This window comes from Phalacrocorax carbo, chromosome Z (assembly GCF_963921805.1).
Source record: "Phalacrocorax carbo chromosome Z, bPhaCar2.1, whole genome shotgun sequence".
Classification (NCBI taxonomy): domain Eukaryota; kingdom Metazoa; phylum Chordata; class Aves; order Suliformes; family Phalacrocoracidae; genus Phalacrocorax; species Phalacrocorax carbo.
Genome location: NC_087548.1, coordinates 15,734,552 through 15,757,032, shown reverse-complemented (window position 1 = coordinate 15,757,032; position 22,481 = coordinate 15,734,552). Strand labels below are relative to the sequence as shown.

The following is a 22,481-nucleotide window of genomic DNA, read 5'->3' as shown; positions in this document are numbered from 1 at the left end:
AAAAAAATTAAAAAGAGCTGTCTCTTACTGTTCAAGTAGCCTTTTCACCAAACAGGATAATTGTCACTTTGGGTAATTTATCAAACAAAGAATTACAAATTTATCAAATCTTAGAACTGCCAATGTTATGTCAGTTAACTATGTGACTAATACGTTCTTGAGTGTAAATTATTATCAGCTATGACCAAGCTCATACATGATACTGCTGAGTTGCTGTCTATGTAAAAACTGGATTTTGCATTTGGTTAATTTGCCACCATAACATTGTATTAATGTAAATATGGTTTTGTTAGTTTCCTGCTCTTCCTCAACAGAGGAAGAACAGGAACTAATGTAGCATTTGCTTATCTTTTAATGTAATTCTTCGTGTTTGTTTGTTTGTCTTACAGGGATAATGAACGTCAGAGACAAGGAGAAATAGGTGACAAAAATGCCACATGCAAGATAAAAGCTCTTAACTGTAGAACGAAACCTGAAGGCGAAGTATATGGAAAAGACAAGCATAATCAATGTAATTTGCCTGTAGTTGGTGCATGGGAATTTGAACGCGATGATGATGAATATGTTATTTTTTTAGAACTCTTCCTGAGTTATGTTCTTGAGAGAGACCTGATAAAGTACAGTAACCATGGAATTCCATTTCTTACTAGCTTTTCTGAACTTCTTCGAGAGCATGAATTAAATTCTCTCTTTTTTGATGTTCATACAACACTGAAACGTCGACAAGGCAAAACTAGAAGCCAAAGTGTATTTAGAGCAGGGTCTTGCTATACTGTCACCCAGGCATCTTGCAGTCCTGAAACAGTATCTGTCTATAATGAAAACCATAACGTTTTGGAAAATCCGACCACTGTACAGCCCATTATACAGACAGCAGAACCTTCTATGCGTAACGTAATGAAAGGACTTAACAGAGGATTATTTGGTTTAAAACACAAGTCAATTTACAGAGCTCAGAGTGACAATCAAGGAGTCACTTTTGCACCAGCAAGCCAGATTTTTCCTAACCACGCTTTCTGTAGCCTGCAAACCCAGGCAAATTCTAAATACATTTACAAAACTATTGATACAGATGATATTGTACCACGAGAAGAACTGGCTGTAGAATTGACAGGTAAATTGAGCAGTATTGCAAAACTGCTTGAGTGGATGATCAGATGGTCTGATAAAAGACTACTCTGCGGTTCCAATAAACAAGATTCCTTAGAGGAGATTCTCCCAATGATACATGTGAAAACGTCAGCAGCTGCTGTCCTTACTTCTTTATGGCTGTTAGAACAGTTATACAGAGATGGATCACAAGCAAAGAGCATAAAATTTAAGGTAAGAAAAGGGATGGGATAAGTGTTGATAAAAAGTGTGAGTTATGCCAGTAAAGAAAATCACACACATCTTTTACAGATCTGTGAGATCTGCTCACAGATATCTTTTGTTTCCTTTGGGTAATTTGAAGGACCATTGCTTCACTTAATGAAAAAAAGGGACAAAACTCAGGTTCCACAGGTAACTGTAAATCCAGTATTTCTCAGATCGATAATAGAGAAAATGATATGAAGGTAAGCGTGAATGTACTCTGTGGTATCACTGGAATAATGAACACACATATGGAATCGTTGGGGTGTTTTCTAAAGTATCAGGTATATTTTTTTAACTAGTGAATTATTGTTGTTGTTGATATTATTAGAGTCTGGATAATCAATATCTGAAAGCATTTGCATCTCTATCGGAAGCCCAGACTAGGACAGAGAAAGTAAGCAGTGTGGATGAAGGCTCTTCTGTGGTGGCCAATCCTCTACTTGATGTCCAGAGTTTACCAGCCTATGATGATCTTTGTGAAACCAGTTTGGGGTAAAATATTTCTTTTTTTAACCTAAGAACTCTAGCTGGTCATAATTCCTCAGCTAAGCAGTATGTCAATGTGAAGAGTTCTGTTATTATAGCCATGTTTAATTTTGAGTGCAAAGTCAAACTCGTGCATGTTGTTTACAGCTGCATGAAGCAGATTAAATATTCTCCATCAGCGGACATACTTTTAGGTAGAAGACAATGTAGCTGTTGCATGTGAAGTGAATCATACATGGTTGTTTATAAATGTAATGATGTGGAAATGGAAATCTGGTTTTCTGATATAGCTGATATCATGGTTTTCTCAAAGAATTCAGATAACTTCGATTCTTTTTAGCGTAATTTTCCTTATGTTGAGGTGAGAGTTCGTAGCATTAGTATAGTTTTCCCTGGATCTGTAATCTAGCTATCTTAGTATGTGTGTATGACAGAAAGATAGATGGGAAAGGCAGTAAATATTTTGTTAGTATCTTACACAGTTCTGGAGATGGCGATTCCTTAACCTGAAGTCCTTTGTGACATTTCTCTTCATCTTCTGCTGCACTAAAGAAACAAAAGATCTTTGCTATTAGTATTCTGAGACATTATTGTTTGTCTTCTGTGACAAGATTTTTTTAAATAAAGGAAGTTTCTGTGAAGGAGAGCAATGTAACCTTAACCAAGTGAAGTCATGATGCAGTTCATGTCATATTTTCGGTAGTTCATATGTGTTGTTACATTTTTCTGGAAACGGTCTATCTGAAAGACTGCCATTAATGTCACTAAAAAAATCACAGCTATACTAAAAAATAAGATTAATCTTAGTTTAAGTGAAATTCAGTGATAAGAAAATTTACATGAGCATTGATTATATCATAGCAGTGTTTATTTTACAGTTATGCACTAGCCTGCAATCTGAGAGGAACAGCATTCTTAAACTGTCAGATACATTTTTTCTATTGTTAATTACCTTTTGTAATTCTAATTACCAGAATATCTACAAAGTCAAGATATTTTGATAAGAAGGACATTAATCATGGGAATTATTCTGTACCTCCTATGACTGGTGATCTTAATGAAGTGGAACCATTTGTTCAGGAGGAGTTAGATGTAACATCAGAAAGTGGAGGTTTGTTTTTATGGTATATTATTTTACAATGGTCTGACATATAAAACAGTAGGAGTCAGTCCCTCTGTTTGTTAAAGTAAAAAATGGGAATAAGTTTTCATTGTTCAATTGAAATTATTTTTGTATCCATTTTATATTATAACTAAATTTTATACAATTGCTTTCTCAAGACCTTCTTATCAGTTTTTCACTTACGTAACTTCTTTTTGCTGTAGAGATAGGACAACATATATTAACATAGTTAATTCAATCCTTTCATTCTGAAAATATTCATGTGACTGTGTAAAATATGTTTTGAAAATCGTAAGAGCTGAGTATGCTTAGAATAAGTTTCTCATATTCCTACCATGAAAATAACAAGAAAAATAAGTTGTGGTTAGTTGGCTTTTGGTGGTGTTTTGTTTTTTTTTTCTTTTGGTGCATGCATTACCACTAGTGATAACAGTTATTGAATTCACTGAGAGATCTCCCAACCCCTTTCTTCTTGCAGGGGAAGGGAAAAAGTGGACTAATGTGACCAGTTGACAGAAATCGTGTAACAGTGCTGTATGTCATGTAGTTTTCTGATTTAGAGTAATTGTTTTTATTTTGTAGAGTTCTTTGAAGAGCCATATGAAACTCCAAGGAGCTCCAATGGCTCTGTCAAGATCAAACCTGTAGAACATCAAAGAGGAAAGGCAAGTTACCATCTTGCATAGAAGCATGAAGTTATTATGAATACTCTTTTCAAAATATCCTGAATTCGTCAATGTACTTCACAAAATGAGGGCTTAAAGTATTTAGGATTAGTGATTTTTTTTCCCTGCTTGAATCAGTAATAAAAGTCATAAGTAATTTAACAGTAATAAAGTGAGATCTGCTGTAAGCACTTTTGAAAACTGATCAATTGTTTGGAAAACTAAATGTGTGTATGCCTCTATATATGTATAATTATATATAGTATATAAATTACATTAAATCTATATAATGTATAGCACTACATATAAATATATAAGTCTATGTATGCACATATGTATTTAAAAACATGAAAATTAAGACAAAACAAAACAGGTGGTGTTCTGGTTAATAGACCAGATTCTTACATGTGTTTTGTTATGCTAGAAAGCTCTATTAACAACTTTTATTTTTTTTGTCACAGGGTGATTAAGTAAAGATTCTACCATTTGTTTGCATGCATGCTTGCTTGCTTTTAAATTAAATATCTAAAGATGTTTATTTTTCTCATTGTTTGAAAACTCAGTCTGGATCTGTAAACAAGCCTTCTTTTTTCATGCATCATCTTTGGTTATAAGTCTCCTTTCTTTGAAATTGGCTAAGGACTATTATGCTGAAATGTGAATTGCAATACCATCAGTTTACTTGCCTGTAGTACTCTAGATTCAGTGATCTTAATGGAATTAGGAACAATAAATGTGGTGTTCAATTCTATAGTGCATTTTACGGTAGCAGGTGTGTGGCTTTGTGTAAAATCCTGCATTTGTATCAATTTCTTAGTTTGTAAGTTCTTTGTGTATAATAGGGTTGTTTCCACATTTTCATCCTTACCTTGGAGATGCGAGATTAGCAGAGTATATTTCCAGGGTACTATATGGATATGAATTTGTAAATAAAAACTCATAATAATGACTTAGAAAGGTGTTAGATGAATCTAATATCTATTTCTGATCGGTAACTGTCCTCTGATAAGTATGTAATTTTTATTATTTTTCAGTCATCTTTTTCAGGTGACTGATTAATCAAAAGTGTGTTTGCTTTATGCTAATAAAAAGCTTTATTGAAGCAGAAGGGGGATACAAAAATTTAGAAGTTGAAATGCATCTTTTTGTATTCCAGCACATCTCCATTTCAGATGTAGATAGTCCCCAGGAAGACCAAAAGGTGGAAAAAACAAAGGAAGGAAAGGATGAACAGAATGCGTGAGAGACTTTTCTGTTGTTGTTCTAATTTATCTTTTAATTTTGTTTAAAAATGTAAAGTAGTTTTGTTAATTACGGTATCCAGTGACATCTCAATGTGTTCTTGCTGGGTTTTGTAGCATCAAACTCATATTTTAAACAAAATTTCAGTCATCTCCTACTTCACGTATGCAAAGTGCTGGACGGATGAGTGGTTATTATAGTAGGATCAAATAACAGAGGCATAGTTTCCGGGAAGGTGTATTTTATGTCTGGGTAAAAGATACAGAATAAGTGGAAAAGCTTTCGGGTATACAGTTACTTCCCCAGACTTGAAATCAGAGCAGCAACTTCAGGTTAAATACAGGTGGAGAGCTGTAATTCTAGGAAACTTAACAGTTAATTTGTTACACAACATAGAAGAAGGAGAGGGTGGTTCTAGGAAGCGGGAAGTGAGATGAAAATGGATATGGGCTGTAAGCTTGTTAACTCCTATAGAGGCAGGGAGGTATTTTACACAACTTAAGAAATTTACTTAATTATGATCATTTTAAAATTTTGGGTTTTAAAATATCTCCACACTTTATTGTATGTAAAATTATAGAAACAGTCCATAAATCTGATTGTCACTTCATCTGTTTGAATAGATTAATGGTCAGTTTGATTTCTCTGAAGTTTTCCAAGGGAAGAATCTCTATATTCTTTAAACAGTGTTCATTATGGGTATCGTGAGGAATCTTGAACTTTTGAGGTTTTTTCATTTGTTTTAATGATAGAAAAGTATCAACCTATTTTTTTATTTAGGTTAGCTTTCTTCTTGAATCCATTGAATTTGTTTGTAGTAACAAAACCTTTTCATCTGGTACAGTGCCTGAATGTCTTAATATTTAGAAAGTCTTACTAATTGTGATGGCACATAAATAAATATTCCTGTGCATATATAAAGTTTGTGGAAAACTTTTAAATGGCTTAATTTTAGAAAGACTTAGAATTCTCTACTATTTTAAACTGATATATTTTTGTTTTGAAAGAAACAAAAATAACTGCACATAAAATGTGCCTCAATTCTTATGATACTGGCTTTTCTGTTTTAGGAATGGAGATTGTAATGATATTAACAGTATTGCTAAACTAGAATTTTCTCTTCTTTTGTCAACTCAGATCAACTTCTTTTTTGCCTGTTCTTTGTGTTGAATAGCCAGAACCTTTTCGGTCCTTTTGTTTGAATCAGTCTGATCGCTAGGGAGACAAAGCATGAATGTCAACATTTGCCAGCTTAGATTGCAGTGTAATGCCGTAACTGAAGTAATGCAAATCAGTGTAGCTCTGATCAGGTGCCTTTCAGGTATTTTGTCTCATACTAATTAAAATACTTTTTCAGGAGGTTATATATATGTGTGTGTGTATATATACAAACCCATATGTATATAAGTATATATAAAATGAAAATAAACAGCATAACAAATTATTGTGGTATTTACAATGCTAATTTTTTCTTCCTTTGTTTATAGCATGACCGAGGTTGTTACTAGCACCATTTCTCACTCATCCTCTTTAGAACAAGATGCAGAAGTTCCCAGGTAAGATAAACCTATAATATTTTTTATAATAAAAAATTGACTACCCCTATTAAATTTTCAGTTTGAAATAACATGATCTGTAGATTTGATTACAAAATATTTCCAGCCATAGTATGTTTTACCTGCAAACTGTAGTACTACGTAGCCTTTCCTGAAACCTTTTTGTACTCTAACCTTTGAGGATCATGTACTCTTGCGTGTTGTCCAGAGTATGACATGAATCAAACATGTTAATTCAGAGCTACCAGATTTCAAGAGAAGTGTTACTTTTGTTCATTGGTTCCAGGTAGGATCATTATAATTATATAATATTACTATAGAAGATATATTGTTACATAAATACCTAAACAACAATATTATAAACTTATATTCATATTTTTATAAAATTATTAAAATGCATATGTCCTACAGCAAATGCTATATTCCTGTAAACATTATACATAATATTTCTATAAATAGGGAGAAGGTTGGAATTGGGAAAAGGGGTCAGGAGTTAATCTCTGGCTTTCAATTCTAGAATAGTCCTCTGAGTTTTTTCAGTTTAGGAGAAGATCTGAAGTGTGCATCCCTTTGGATTCCATTTTTGTGTGTCTCATCTCATTTCATTCTTGAGTTTTTCATGCCAGCTTTTTTTAAAAGAAAAATTTCTCTGACTTCTAGGGTTTCGTGCCATGCTTACACATTCTAGTTGTCTTCCAAATGATTTCTTGTGCCACTTGACACCTATTCCATATCCAAAACCTTTTCAATATTACTTAGTAGCCATTGCATTATGCTTCTGTTTCTTAACATGCTTGGAGGCCATCCTGTTCAGTTGTCAAAAACCCTTTGAAGGTTGCCTGTACCCACAGCAAAGTCAGCATTTTTCTTAGAGAAATGTCTCTTGGGTCAATTCCTCTTGATGTAGGTGAAGTTCTTCAGTTTCTTTATAACTTAATGTAAACACTAACCCCCTCTTCTTCATCAGAGGACTTTGTCTACTTAATAGTCTTTACCTACTATAAGATCTAATAACATCTGTGAAAAAATTCAATATATTCTATTATCTGGTACATGTTATTTTAATTTTAATTGTTTTGTGATTTGAAATTTTGTTGTTGATTTTTTACTTCTAAATATATAAAGGCACATTTAATTATTTAAATGAAAGTGAATCTGCCATCTCTCTTATTTCAGCTAATAATGTCCTTCTCCCTTTTCCATCAGCTGTTTGGTTGTATGACTAACCAGGCCCTCTTTCTGTCAAATCATTGTTTTCTGCCACTATCTCTAGTGACGATAACATTTCAGGCACCCTTGTGACTAATAAATTAGATAGATCTTGTGTCTTTACTACTCTTTTTCATTCAGTATATTAGAAAGCATTAGGAGAAGATGTCATACATGCTATCCAATGAAGATTGTGCAAAATTAATTATTTAAATGTTCCTAAAAATGAATCATGCTTTAGAAAAATGAAGTTACTTTCAAATATTCTGGATTGATTTAAGACAACCTAGTATAGGTGTTCTGAACAATGAATGTTTTTAATAGTTTTGTTCTTTTCCTTCTCTTCTCAAGTAATGTAGAGATTTCTCTAAATGATGGTCAGCCTTCTCAGGATCTTGTGTCAACTATGTCAAGTGTTACCTCCAATACTCCCATTTCTGCAAAGAGGCAAAAAGTCAAGAAAGAAGTCCCTGCAGAAGAGAAACTAAACACATCAGAAAATGTCAGGCAGATGCTCCAAGATGAAATGTTTAAGTTAGTTCAGGTGAGAGCATCTCAGTATTGAAAAGTGTGTTCACAGTATAAACTGTGTTATTTAAAACAGTGAGGATAATTGCTATTTCAAAGGTATTCTGTGTTGTGGTTTTTTTTTGAAAGAGATTTCCAGTTCGCCATAAACTACTGTGAAAACTCATTTTAGACCTAACTCTTGATTTTGACTCAAGAAAATTATTAATATAGTAAGGTCTGATATCTTTTAGTTCACATAATGCAGTGTGTTCTAATAGTACAGATTAGGAAAAAATCTGAAACTGTAATAACTTTGCAGCTATACCAGGATTTAGTTTTTGTTAGTACATTGAGGGAATTCTATGTGACCTAACATTTACTCAAACTTCACAAAAAAAGTGAAGGAATTTGTATCGCTTTAGCATAATAAAAAATATAGCGTAATGTATCTTAAAAGAAAGTCTAGTACACTACACAATCATTCAAGTAAATAATTATTGAAACTTTGGGATGTTGTTTGTTATCACCTATATTAACAGGATAATGAACAGTTATAACATAGCCTAGACATAGAATTTTTGCTAAGGTTCCTGTTACAGTTGTTTACAGCGTTAACTTTGTGTGTGTGTGTATCCAGCTACAGCAAATCAACTTCATGAGTTTAATGCAAATACTGCAGTCATCCTTTGCCAACCTGCCAAATGTACAGCAGTGTCAATCCATTCATGTGGAAGGAAGCCAGTCCATACACACTGTGGAAGGCAATAGCACTCTGAAAACACAACTGCCCACTCAAGAACATAAAGGAAAGCCTGGTCAAAAGAGCTTTGGTTTTCAGCCAAGGAATAGTTTAAGAGATGAAACCAACAATGACCATAAAAAAGTAGGTATATCAAAGTGTTGTTTATGAAGACTGTTCGGTATATCTGGTGTGTTATCTGTCCTGTTAAGTTAGTAAATGTTTTTGTAGTGATTGCTGCAGACAAAAAATATTTATACCATTTTTGTGCATATTTAGTGCATGGTTCCTGTTTCAAGGTACTTGTAAATGCTGTTTGTTTGCTTTTCTGATTTAGAATCATCTGGATATGAATGTTCCTTTAAGCCCATTAGAAAGCCACAACAGAGAAGCAGGATTTATGCCACCATCTCAAGATTTGCATTCTTCAGCATCTGCTAAACCACTTCATCTCCTAGGTCCTTCCTCAGACATCCAGAAAACACCCAAGCTTATCCCTATTGAAAAAAACATTAATTACGCAAACGGATTTCCTTTGCTTAAGCTTGAATCAGGTTATAATTTCAAACCGACATTTTTACATCCAACAGAAATGTCATCAGCTTTTGCTAGACCACCCCCAGTACCACGAGTAGCTTGGAGTTCATCAGATTCCTTACGGAACCATCAGTCATCATACACGCCAAGAAAGAGCAAGTCAACGGCAGATTTGAAGATGAGTAGGTATGACCCTGAGATCCCAAGGCAAATGCATGAGGAAGAGAAAAGATGGGCAGAAACTGTGCATAAGGGACCTCCCAAACACCTGAATCCAGATCAGTATGAAGGTCAACAAGAAGTTTCACCTCTGCAGCAGTTCTCTGCAAATGTGAATATGGAAAAAGCAACAACCACTCAGAACCTGGCTGGTATTCCACTGTTGCACTTGCAGCTTGACCCAGTACCTAGACTTCCATCAGTTGTAAGACAACCAGTCATTACTACTTTAATACCTGTTACACGTGTAACAAAGGAGACTGACTGCAGAGAAATACTACAGCGCACAGGAATATCATTACTTCATGCTAATTTACATCAAAAAAAGAAGGTACTGGATTTTAATAATATAGTTTTTTAAGCTGTAGGGATTTTTCATTTTCATGGTTTCTTATTCATCAAAAATAAGTTAATGTTTCCAGAGTACAGAATTTGGAAGTGTTCAGCACAGCTACCAGAAGGGATCTGGAACTAAGGTACCTCCTTCTCGGTATGTCAATACAAGGCAAGCTGCAAGCTTGGAAATTTTTTAACAACCTTAGATTGATCCCACATTCCATAGTTCATCAACATTCATCCTATTAATAATGAATGTAAGGAATTTAGTATCTGAAATACTGGCTAATATTTATATGATTAAAAAAAAAGTTCTGTTTTTACAGAAATTTAAATCAAAATATTTACAGAAATACAAAGAATGCGGTAAGAAATGCTCTTTTGTAAGGGCAGAAATGGAATGCTAAAAGTCTTGTTAAGGAAACGTAATCTTCTGGATGTTGAGAACTTGATGTTCTGAAAAATGTTGTTCTGATAGACTCTTATATGCTTGCCCATTCCAGTTGAAAAGAATAGAAACATTTTTTTGTGAAAGCTGCTTCTTCAGTCCTTGTCTACATTGCATGGTTCTTATCTTCATGCTCAACTACATATATTAGAAATGCAAATATTAGTGAAATACGTTCTATGGATAAAATCATTATACCTTTTAGTTTACTTTCAGAAAACAGTTTAAGCATTTACATATTAGCTGAGATTCTGGTCTGATACTCCTAATACTACGTTTTCACTTTCTCCACCAATTGCTACAGGAGTTGTGCTTGTATAACTGAAATCCAAACTGGACCTGCTCTGTTCATCCAGTCTGACTGGGGTTCCCTCTCTGTTTCCTTTATCATTGTTTCATTTTTGCTTTTTTCTCTCTCTGAACACTTTCAGGCACCAAAACTCATTCCACTTCAAGATCTCATTGCATTTGAGCAACACCACCAGCATCATACTGTGTCCAGTACTTCCTTTGGACAAGACCAAACTGAACCTATCCAGTTACTAAAAACTGATGTTGAACCATTTGAACTAAGAGATGTGCAGAGTAATAGAAAAAGGCAAGCCAAACTTTTAAAGTGGGTCTTCATTTTGAAAGACTTACTGGTAACCTATACCTTCTAGCTCTGAAATCAGTGGGAGTTCTTACAACAGCTTCAAATAAAGTGGGATTGGATGTAGTTCTGCTGGAGGAGAATAAAATAGTAAACATTAGTAAAGGCACAGCAGGAGAATTTTAGCAATAGGGCATAAAGGGGTTGTTGCTGTTACCAGCCTGATAGGAAGAAGAATCAAGGGGAAGTGTTTTTCAAACTGTTATCTGTGGTTTAAAGTCTTGTCATCTGGCTTTTTGCTGTATACTGTTAATGAAATGCTTTGATGCTTACAGCGTGAATCTTTGTAGGCTACTGTCTACACTGTGCATCATCACTGTTAGCAGTAATCTTCAAGAAGGGTCCCTTCCCCTACCATTCTGTGATTCTGTGAAAGGGTTTTTGATCTTTAAATATAATTCAAGATACAGGCTCTGTTTCTGAATCCAGAGTGTCATTAACAAAATTCCTGCTGAAGGGTATTTTATTTTGTTTTGCTAGGTATGTTATTCATGACTTTGGAAAGTTGATTTATTCTTTGTTAATTGATTGCACAAGCATTTCAAACAGTTTGTTTAAGCTGCATGTGTATCTTTGTTCAGTTCTTATATAATGTCAGTAGATGCCTGACATTTCAGAAATCTGTGGTTTCCATGGAAGAGTTAATGGAATCATTGAATCTAGAATAGAACACTTGCTTCTGGTTGTGATGCTTTTAACTCTGGCTGTTGGAAACACAGACTCTAAGGGGAGCTGTTCGCTCTTAAGATGAAAAACAATTGATACAAAAGTAACTGCAGCTGGAGTTCAGAATATCAGTTTTGATATTATCAGCTGAAATGCTACAATTGTTGTCTTATAATCTACTTAGCAGATATTAAAGTTTTCAACTTTCTAGTAAAATAGTTCATTAGGAAGTTTCAACAATAACAGAAGCTTGTTTCTTGCTGGAGTATTTCTTAGAGATCCCTTACAGGCATTTTGTGTAGTAATGATTATATTATTATACACAAAATATGGATATAGAATGTTATGCAGTTTGTAATATTTGATATAAATTGCTTCTTAGACAATTAAGATATTTTGGTGTGATTCTGAAGTATTTTTCGGAGTTTCTGCAACAGTTTTATGTAGATTTCTGGTAGGTAAAATTAGTGCTTTGAAATGATCTGTATGCAACAGTTGTGTTTGTCTTTTCCACCTTTTTTTCAGTGTATACTTCTTAATAGATGCGGTTACAAAACGATAGGTATTGTATTTTTATAAATATATACATATATATAATATAAAATAATATGTTATGTTCTATATTTAATATATAATTTATAAATTGTATTTTATAATATATAAATAATAGAAATAAATATAGGTGTGGTTTTTTTAAGTGCAGTTCATATTTGTTATTCGTAATTAATATGTTGACAGACAGAAGAGGCGTGATGACAAACAAATGAAAGAGAAGGAGGAAAAAAAGAAACCAAGTGTGTCCTTCTGCCCAGATGACTCCATCATCAGTATTAGTGATACAGTGACGGTGATTGAATCAGGGAGTGGGGTATAGAAAAATGGGTTTTTTTCTTTTCCTTTTTCCATTCAGTTATTAACAGTAATATTAAAGAAAGAGCAGGAAATGGTAAACCAAAACAACCATGTAAATCTCTTCCAAGCTGTAGCCTAGAAACAGTACACATCTTTCATTCATGTACTTGTACTTGTATTTCCTGTAAACAAGAGATTTATTTTTATAAAGTATTACGAGGTTGCTTTTGTTTTTCCTGGGGCATGAGCTTGTCTATTTTGGTAGGATATTTGTATGTACTTTGAAAGCAAATATATACATAAATGCTAATTGCTTAGAAAAAATTATGTTTAGTCTAGCAGTAATGCTAGGAGAAAGAACCCAAGTATTACTTTTTTTCACATGAGGCTAGGTGATGAAAATATAAGAGTGAGGATGTGGAGCATGAGGTCTCAGTTCTGTCTTAGCCAAGAAACTGAGAAGAGAAAGTCTTTGTCAAGCTGGGTTTTGATTTATGCACTTCTAGTCTTTGTTTGCTTAGGTAGCTTTGGTGTCTTTTGACATACTTGCTCATTATTCTTGCAAGTACCAGATTTCAAGCTAGAACACTACCTAGAGCTTCAGGCTCTATTTGTGGTCAATTACATACCTTCTTTGAGACTTCCCTGTCCAGCACAGCAGCTGGAGAGCCTCACCAGACCTGGGAGTTGTTAATTATGGTAACAGCAGAGATAGCATATACTTGAAGAAGAATGAGGAATTTGTGTTACTGCAGATCATCCCAAGGTACATATGGGAAAGAATGTTATGTAGTCAGTAATTCCACTAAGCTGAAATGGATCAGAAGAATTCAAAAAGGGGGTAGGAAAAGTATGTTACAATTTTTTTTCCCCAAATCGTTACTCAAAGGAGGTATATTGGAAAGTTAACAGCATCAAGAAAGCCTTTAATTGGCATTGGGACTATTTTTTAAGATAATTCTTTTTCTCCCTATATTAGGATCAACAAGCAAAATCTACACCTTATCTTCAAGATGGTTTTTTCATTTCAGTGGGCAAGTACAAGTCTTTTAATGCTTTGAGTGCTTAAATTAAAAAAAAAACCCAAAGAACAGAAGTTTGTTAGATTTCAAAGGAAAATTCTGTAGTCATCAAGATGTTAAAAACTCAAATTGTGTAGTCTGTGGGCAATACAGCAAAATGGCTTGTGGGGTCTTTCCCCCCAAAAATTAGGAAAATCTTTTAGGATGTACAACAGATATATAGGGTTTTCTTGGGGTAGTCAGCTTTTAGGGGATTGGTGTGGAGAGAGATGCAGGCAAATTTAAGTTCTCGTATCAATTACCTGTAAACTCAGAATAATTCTCCTAAAAATTATAGAGGTATTTTAAGTTTTCTTAAAAATAAGTGATAGTCTTGTATTTATTTATAAACGATGGACTTCACGAAATACTAACAGTATGTTGAATGAACTTCAGTAACTAGGGTTCACAGTGATTTCTGTTCATGTGATTCATCAGAAGAATGCTGTAAACAATGCTTTTAAATTCTAAATCAGTTTATTTGTTTTTAAACGATATTTTTACAATTTTATTTGCCTGCATATTCTAATTACACAATAGTTAATTCTCTTTGAAAAGAAACTGTATATTTACAATATCTCTAGCTTGCAAAATGAAGACCATGCCTACACAAAGATTTGCTCCTTTCTAGTACATTAATTCAGCACAATATTTAATCCTATCAGACGACAAAATACAATCCGTTCTCTGAAATTTGGCCTTAGAGAATTAGTGGCTTGCAAAACTCTATATAATGTCAACAAAGAAATAAAGGTAATCATTCATAAATAATTCCCCCCTTTTAAACTATGAAACAAATTGTTATTGTACAGCATGCTGAAATATTTAATTTGAAAATTACACGTCTCAAATGAGTCTTGATTTTAATTCAGTGTAACATTGGATGTTCCAGTACAGTGCATATACACATAAGGCAGGTAGTACAAACTTTTCTTGAAATCATTCATGAGGCATGCTTAGAGAAAGGTTAAAATTATCTGTTTAAAATGCAAAGAAAAATCTGTTGGAGCCATCAGTTTTGAGTTAATGTCCTTGCTTTTATAGATTTCTAATTATTGCATTATTTGTAGACACCTATTGTGTATTATCACATTTTAGACACAATGGGGGAAGCAATTACTACTTCAGCAGATCTACATTACATGGCTTCTTCAGGAAAAAAACCAGCAGAAACTCAAGATGCAAGTACAAATACTCACCCAGGTAAGTGCTGCCTGTGTGACCTACAGCAACCAACTATTTCTGATACTGCTTCTTGTTAATTGTGGTATTTGATCAGTTTCCAAAAGTGGAGTAAGTTTTTAAAGGGAAAATCGTATTTTATGCTGTAACTTTTTGTTTCAAAAAGAAGATACTCCAGAAGATACTGGAGTATAAATTACAAAACATTAGTTAAAATAATTTTAAATAAAAATACAAAAATATTGCTGATGCAGTTATGTAAGAGTCTCCACATGCTTTATGTAAGTCAGTTCTGCTGTGACTTTTTCTGAAAGCTCCTTTTAACTAAGTTTGACTTTATCTAAATGCATTTTAGACAACATTTCACACATGACTGAAATTGTTTCCTTGCATCTTCCCCCCTAGACTTTGCTTTAATTTGGGGGCTGGGAACGCAGAAATGTACATTCAGATAATGCCATCTATGTCTTTACTTTCCTTAAATTCATGCATTTTGTTTTTTGTTGTTTTGCTATCAAGTGCTCCAGCCATATCAGGATGTTGGAAACAGTGCTGGAAATGAGGTTTCTGAAGGTCAGAATAAAAAGTCAGTCATTTCTGTTCCTGTGTCAGGTATGGCTTCAGTCTTTCTCTACTTTCTTTGTTGTCTGGGAAGTCTATAAAAATATTACAATTTTAACGTGGTTTTTGTACATGAGGTAGCTTAATGCAGGATATAGATAAAACGATGCTAATTTATCCGACTTCTTGAAACCAAATGTGAAGTAATTATAATACTGTTTATTAAAAGCTTGGCTGGAATTCCTCGTGGTGCAGTGCACCTATGCTTTGTTATTCCTGTATGAGGAGGTACGTTTGTGTATTTTAGCTTGGTTTTAGTCCTGCTTAAGCCTGGGGAGTTGGTGTTACATAGACGAAATGGATTGACCAGTGGGATGTTAAGACAGATCACAGCTCCACATGAAATCAAACTGTAGTAGCTCAGCTAATGAAAGAAGTTATTCCATGCACCTCCTAAGTTCTGTAATAGCTATCTTCCAAATAACAATGTTGTGGTCTCAAGTAGGAATTGTATTCCCAGTCAGTCATCTCTTTGGTCAATTTGTAGAACAAAAAGTAGAAGATAACTTTGATTTTGGGCTAAAGAAGATTTATTTTTATTTGGGTTTTCTCCGCCCATTTTATAAATCCCTGATACACAGTACTACAATAGAATTCAGTACCTAAGTATTTTCCCTATGGTATCAAGTGAGCATATTAATTTTTCCTTTCTTTTAAACTTTAACAGTGTTGTTCCATTTCAAAGATTATTTTACTGCATCACATGACTTATTTGCAGATAGTTTATTAGGAATCTTTCTAGCTGAGTAGTGTCATTTATTTGGATCAAGTGAAGATGCAGATTTTTATTTTTTTAATCTATGCAGGAGGGAATTGGAAATCAATAGCAATTTAGACTGCAGCATGTTGCTTTGATTTCAATATTTTGAGTATTTTTCTGCTAATTTATCACCAAAATGAACAAATACTTTAGTAATTTAGTTAGAAGCAAACGTTAAAGAAACCTGTTAAGCTACATTGTCTGTATGTTTAAAAGAAATGTTAATCAAGGCTTTTATTATAATTTAGAGAGCACAGACCTGTTTCCAAATAGTTTGTCTGAAGTTTCGTGGGTTCTACTGTAAATATAATACTACTATTATTTTCTCACAGCATCATCTAGTGCCCACGAGATACTACCATCAGACATGTATTTAAACCTGGGATTCCCCACTGAAGTGATTGAGACACCTTTACCATCCTTTCTGTCAGATGCACCTGATTTGGTTAGTGGTTTAATATATATATATATGGTTAAAATACATTTAAGTTTACTGTTTGTCTTACCTCATGAATTTGTTTTCTTTATCTCTGGATGTTTTACAGTACCATAGGGAATATTGTGGTTATTTTGTCTCCAAAACAAAAAGCCTTTCACGTCAAAGTGGTAAGAGGTAAACACAGGAAATAGTTAACAATGTACTGTAAACAATGTATGCAAAACATACTGTATAATTCTGCATAATCTTATTCTTGTTTAGAGTGAACATGAATATATCAGTGTGATTGACATTGAAGACAGTGACATCCTGAACGATTTGCCCGCAATACCTGAGTCTGCAGAAGAGATACCTACTACACAGGAAAACGAGAAGCTTGAAATTCCACCTACTGCAAAACTTCATCACATGGCAGCTTCTGTTACTAATGCAATTCCACCGGAGTTGCTTCAGAAGAAAGGTAAACCATTTCAAGTCAGGAAAAACAGCTATACACTTTTATTGTAATAGTATTACCTCCCACAGAAAGCTGGCAGCCTTCTCCCAACTTGCCTACTGCATTTTTAGTGTTATACATCAAAAGACTTATACATTTGACTTCTTTTGTGACAATTCCTGCCTCCTAAAACATACTATTAGGTATAGCACAGCTAAGCCTAATTTCTTGTAGTACTTAAATGTTTGCAGTTTGTTCAATGCTGTTGGTGCACTTTTTTTTTTTAAATTTCAAGACAGTCATCTGAAAAATATACTAAGCCAAATGCAACGGGAAGATGAGACGGCAGATTCTGCTAGAGATAGTGTAACTGGGAACATGGTACATGAAGGTGAAAGAACTTTCCCTCCCTCAGAGCTTCCATCCAAACTAATTGGCAAAGAATACTTTTCCACAAAGCAGCAGGAAATGGATATGCAATTACAGACACTACAGAACATAACAGAGAATATGGAGAAGGATTTTAGAAGTACCAGCCTGGTGAGTAGTGACTGCTAACTGTTGTGTCTGAAACTTTGTTTTTTAACTTCCTTCAGCTAAAGACAAATTTACATTTTGGAATGATGTATTTTCAAATATGCTTAGTATATATTGAGTGAGATTGAGAATAATATACAGTTCTTTCACATTTAGTGTTGCATCTGTTGGCTGACATGGTTACTTACAGTGGACCAAATGCTGGCCAGAATGGTGATGTTCATAGTGAATGGGCAGAATATATTTGATTTCTCTGTAACTGGGAAAATGGAATATCACAAAAGTTCAGGCTGAGCAGGAGACCTTTTTGGCAAAGACTTCTGTAGTTGTGCCTCTGCAGAATATTATGTGACTATTTCTGGAACCTGTTCATATTTATTTCATAAAATATTTGCATTTTTAACAACTTTATAAATCTAAATACACAAGTAAAATAAATGCATTTTGGACATAGTGTATTCAGATAATTCTATATATAATTCAGGAATTACTATTTTCTAGGGCCTGACAGAGCTAACAATAAAAAGTTAAAAAATTTTCAGCAGACTGACCTCTTAATGCTATACCTGATTTAATTTGTCTAAATCTTCATGTGTGGCTGACTTTAGGTGTATGTGAAATGGGGAATGCTGACAATCATTTCTTCACATGACTGTGACTTCTTCATTAAGTTTAAAGCAAGCTGGGAGTGACTAATCTAAGAATGAGCCAGTAGGTTCTGATTTTACCTAGCTGGTAAAAAAAAAATTAATTTTCTTTGCACATCAAGCATACTAAATCAATCTCCAGTTTGTGTAGACCTGGATTAATACAGAATGAATTCAGTAGCACTGTGTAAATTCTACAGTACCTACTTTTTGTATAATCATTCATAATAATAGTGTTCATTGCTTGTGCTTCCATATATTCACAGAAATATGAGGACCTTGTTGTGTCACCTACACACAGTTACTACACTAAGGTGGATTATTTAATAACTTATAACTATCATCAAGGTGATTATCTAGGCAGATTTTAAAAAACCTGTAGTGAAAAAAAATCTCCACATATACTTTCTTTGAGCATTTCACTGCATTTGTGTTTTAAAACTTCTGGATGTCTAGCCAAATCCTGAAGACAAACCCATTTTCTTTTTTGCCCTTATTTCAGTGCATACCAATTGGTCATGTCTTTTATAACAATCTGTTATGTATTAGACATCAGTTTTGAGGCCTGTTCGTTGTAAGAATAATATTCAGTAAAATTTCTCAATCTAGGTTAGTCAGTTTTAGTTTTCACTTTCTAGTTTTAAACTTCAGGAAACTCCTGTCTTACAAAGAATATGGCAATATTTTTATTTCTGTGGTTTTTAGATAAGATCTATTGGAAAACTTCAGCTATGTTAAAAATAAAAATAATGTGATCAATAGGAGTAAAACTGTTCACAAGGATAATACAGTTCCTATGTACTTTTCTCAGAGTAAGGGTCCAGAAGGCTGTACTCTTTAGGTCAAATGAATTTACTTGAGCTAATTTGTTTCCTGAACTGTTTTCTTTGTTTTGAATCAGGATACTCCATTAAAATGTTCACAGGATTCTGAGGGAAAAAAAGGCATTTAAAGCAAACTTTGCTAGAATTTTTGCAGTGTCAGTCTCAGAAATACCTTGAAGAATGTATCTTTACTTAGTTTTTGGGTTTCATTTACAGCTAGTGAAAATAATAGAAGATTTGGAAATGGCTGCCCATTCAGACCTGGGTGCTTGTCCTTCATTCTCTGAAGATGCTAGAACCACTGATGATGGTATGTGTTCAGTTAACAGGAGGATAGCAAACTTGCAAGTTAATATTAAACTTGACTAACTTTTAATCACCACTGAAGTTTAATGCAATCCCAAAAGATATTACTGAAATATGCACCAAAAATCAAAAATACGAGAAAGAGAAATAAAATCAAAGGTAGGAAATCTGAATATTATGGGTACTGCTTCAACAAAAATGCATTTGAGAATATCTGTATACTTAGACATTTTCCAAAACCCTAATGCAGGACTTGAGTATAGGGTCTTAAAGATTATAGTATATTTTTCTATTGTATTGTAAAAATAAAAACATGGTGCTATAAATGCTTTGATTGCTGATATGAAAGGGTGTGAAATTTGTCCTCAGTTTTTTCTATGTATATAAAGAAACTTCATTCATGCATCTTTGGTGGCTATTTAATTGTAATATCTGTTGGTTTGAATAAAAGCTTACATCAGCTTAACTGTTCGCTAGAGCTGATGTATTGAATAATTTATTGCTTTATAACAATTGACTATATAGTACTTATTTACTTATAGCTACTGTAGTGTGCCAAGGAGGAATATGCTAGCGGTACATATTTCAGGTTCCATTTTACAATCATACCAAAGCATAGTCTAATCTACTTACGAAGTTAATACAAAGCCAAGTGGTAGAGCCAAATCATGGCTATATCTGTATTTATACATAAGACAATATTTAAGATGTTCATTAGTCTCACACAGACCAGCTCATGGTTTGGTCTTCTTGTCCACATGTACAGGACTGGTACATACATCACAGATCTAGCAGTGCCCTTCCATAGGGAAGCACAACTGATCTAGATTCAGGTTGTTCTAGGTTTGACAGATAAACTAAATATGCCACTAACACATATATATGAGTGATAGTTTTTGCATTGTGGGGTTTTTACATTGGTCTACACTAATTAATGTATTTACTATTTTTTTTGCTGAATCAGAACATTATCTGAGGGGTGTGATTTTTGAGGATGTTACACATGATGAAAAGGAGGGCTTAAACTTGGAATATCCTGTACCCAGTTATACTACATTGGAAGTGCAATCTCCTGCCTCCGCAGCTTCTGCGTCTGACTTTCCCAGTGGCATGAAGTCATCTCCAGGTATAATTTTTAGTATTTATTTTTCCCTTTTTCTCCTTTTAAAAGTAAGTAAACCTTTTCTTTCTGGTGTAATAATATCTCACTGCTGTTAGACAGAATGTTATGGAATGCCAATGAGCTCATTAAAGTCAGTTGTCAGACTTTCTAGATTGCACTATTTAGAATGGCTTCATGGATGTGCATTGATAATAAGTTTATATGTTACATGATGAAACAGTATCACTGAGTTTTGAAAACAGTTCAGCAGTGAATTATACTTGCACTCAAATTCACGTTTATTGAAAGAAGACTAATAACTTTGGGTCCATTTCTGAAACCCATCACTGTACTGATTGGTAGTTGTTTAGTTAGGAGTATGTGAATATAAATAAGCACAGTGCCACAGAACAGTCATAGCTTCTTCCCAAAGCTGTCTTTATTATCTCTGTCACCCTCGCTTGTTCTAGAGAGGTGAGATTTCAATTAAGTCCAACCCACATCAGCAAAGTAGATTGTTCTGTATCATTACACATTAACTCCTGGCTGCGTCATAACACATTATTTTGTGAGGTCTCATTTAATTTTGCAAACTGAGAGTAAGTTGATCTTTGCAATTATGAAGACTGCAGTAACATTAAAAGGAAGAGGAAAATTCACTATGCAAGCAACTATTGCCTGTGTTTAAAAATGTAGAGTATCTTACTTTGTCTGCATATTGCCTGCATTGCTTGCATTCAAGCTTCTAAAAATGAAGCTTGAATGCTTCTTATTGAAGCTTCTTATCCCACAGTCTGTTTAATGTGTGTATTATTAGTTTGTGTACAAGTGCAAGGCTTTTTTGTTAATAAAGGCTGTTTCTGTTTCAGGCTTTCATGCAAGCAGAGATCTATGTGATAGGTATGTATTTTGACATAGGTTTTGTTGAAAATATGTTTACTTTGAACTCCTACAAATAAGGGGACTGTCAAGATGAAACTGTCACTTACATAAAAATATAGGCATTAATTTTCAAACGGAATGAAAGCCTTTTTATTAGTTAATTTCAGGCATTTACTCTGACTTCGGTAGTGCCTGCTAGATTTACTTTATGCAACAGCTGCAGAAGCATTCTGAGTTGCTTTCTCATTACAAGTAACAGGGCTGTTAATGTGGATGCTGCTGTTGTCTATGTGCATTTGTTATTTCTCCTGTTTGCAAAGCACTGTTCTGTGAACAAGTACATGTAACTGCTGCTAGTAGTCATTCACTGAGGCCATCTGTCACCAGAAAGTTTTTCAAGTGTTACCATATGAACAGTGTAAAGCAACAGACTGAAGATTTCCAGACTAGGATGATCCTATGCATTAAATAAAATGATCTGACATACATATTTTTTACTGTTAACTGCTGTTGGTCTCCTGGATCCAGTTGTGGAGCAGAAAACAGTAGCTGGCTTCCCTTTCCTCCTGGTCATTCTGCTCAGTTACCCACCTTTATTGTTTTGCTTGAAGGATAGCAGTAAACTTGAATGGTTTAGTTTATTTTTAATGTATTTTAAGAAAAACTGCTAGAGACTGAAGTAGATTAGGTAGTGACTACATAATCTGAGGGTGGGGATGAGGCAATAAGCTTCAGTAGATGGTGGTTTTTACCCAAAGGAGTAACTTGAAACAACTGTATCTTGTAATTGTAAACTACCTGAGATTTGTTTTTTATTGGGAGCAACTGTTTAAAAGAGAGGAAAGAAATGGACAGAATTCAGGTAAAACTACTGTCTTGCTTACACTGATTCTTGTTCAGAAGGTCATTGAAAGTTGGGGTTCCTGAAACTGGTGGCATCCCACAGCCTTATCTCAGCATGGGCAGCAGCACAAACCCAGTGGGTGCTCGTGACCGCCTGGGCTGCCACACTCAGCCTCTGCGCGAGTCATGTTCACGCAACCCAGTGGAGCTCTGGCAGTTCAGCTCTGGATGGGGCCATATTTCTG

At 34.2% G+C, this 22,481-nt stretch overlaps 1 protein-coding gene across 8 annotated transcripts in view; it reads left to right on the top strand.

Moving 5' to 3' along the window:
- Positions 1–22,481, top strand: part of CPLANE1 (ciliogenesis and planar polarity effector complex subunit 1) — a 62,307-nt gene that overhangs the window by 31,403 nt on the left and 8,423 nt on the right. For 3 of the 8 annotated variants that reach the window (XM_064439468.1, XM_064439469.1, XM_064439474.1), the window contains exons 26-45: positions 390–1,323; positions 1,685–1,848; positions 2,817–2,953; positions 3,548–3,630; positions 4,787–4,869; positions 6,360–6,428; positions 7,989–8,181; positions 8,785–9,030; positions 9,224–9,973; positions 10,858–11,042; positions 12,483–12,612; positions 13,576–13,630; positions 14,756–14,860; positions 15,359–15,451; positions 16,553–16,665; positions 16,921–17,119; positions 17,391–17,635; positions 19,320–19,413; positions 20,374–20,535; positions 21,381–21,411. In XM_064439468.1, coding sequence (XP_064295538.1) covers positions 390–1,323; positions 1,685–1,848; positions 2,817–2,953; positions 3,548–3,630; positions 4,787–4,869; positions 6,360–6,428; positions 7,989–8,181; positions 8,785–9,030; positions 9,224–9,973; positions 10,858–11,042; positions 12,483–12,612; positions 13,576–13,630; positions 14,756–14,860; positions 15,359–15,451; positions 16,553–16,665; positions 16,921–17,119; positions 17,391–17,635; positions 19,320–19,413; positions 20,374–20,535; positions 21,381–21,411 — 4,071 coding nt within the window. Of the gene's footprint in view, positions 1–389; positions 1,324–1,684; positions 1,849–2,816; positions 2,954–3,547; positions 3,631–4,786; positions 4,870–6,359; positions 6,429–7,988; positions 8,182–8,784; positions 9,031–9,223; positions 9,974–10,857; positions 11,043–12,482; positions 12,613–13,575; positions 13,631–14,755; positions 14,861–15,358; positions 15,452–16,552; positions 16,666–16,920; positions 17,120–17,390; positions 17,636–19,319; positions 19,414–20,373; positions 20,536–21,380; positions 21,412–22,481 lie in introns of those variants that run through there. The other 5 variants (XM_064439472.1, XM_064439471.1, XM_064439473.1 and 2 more) reach the window with 5 other exon arrangements.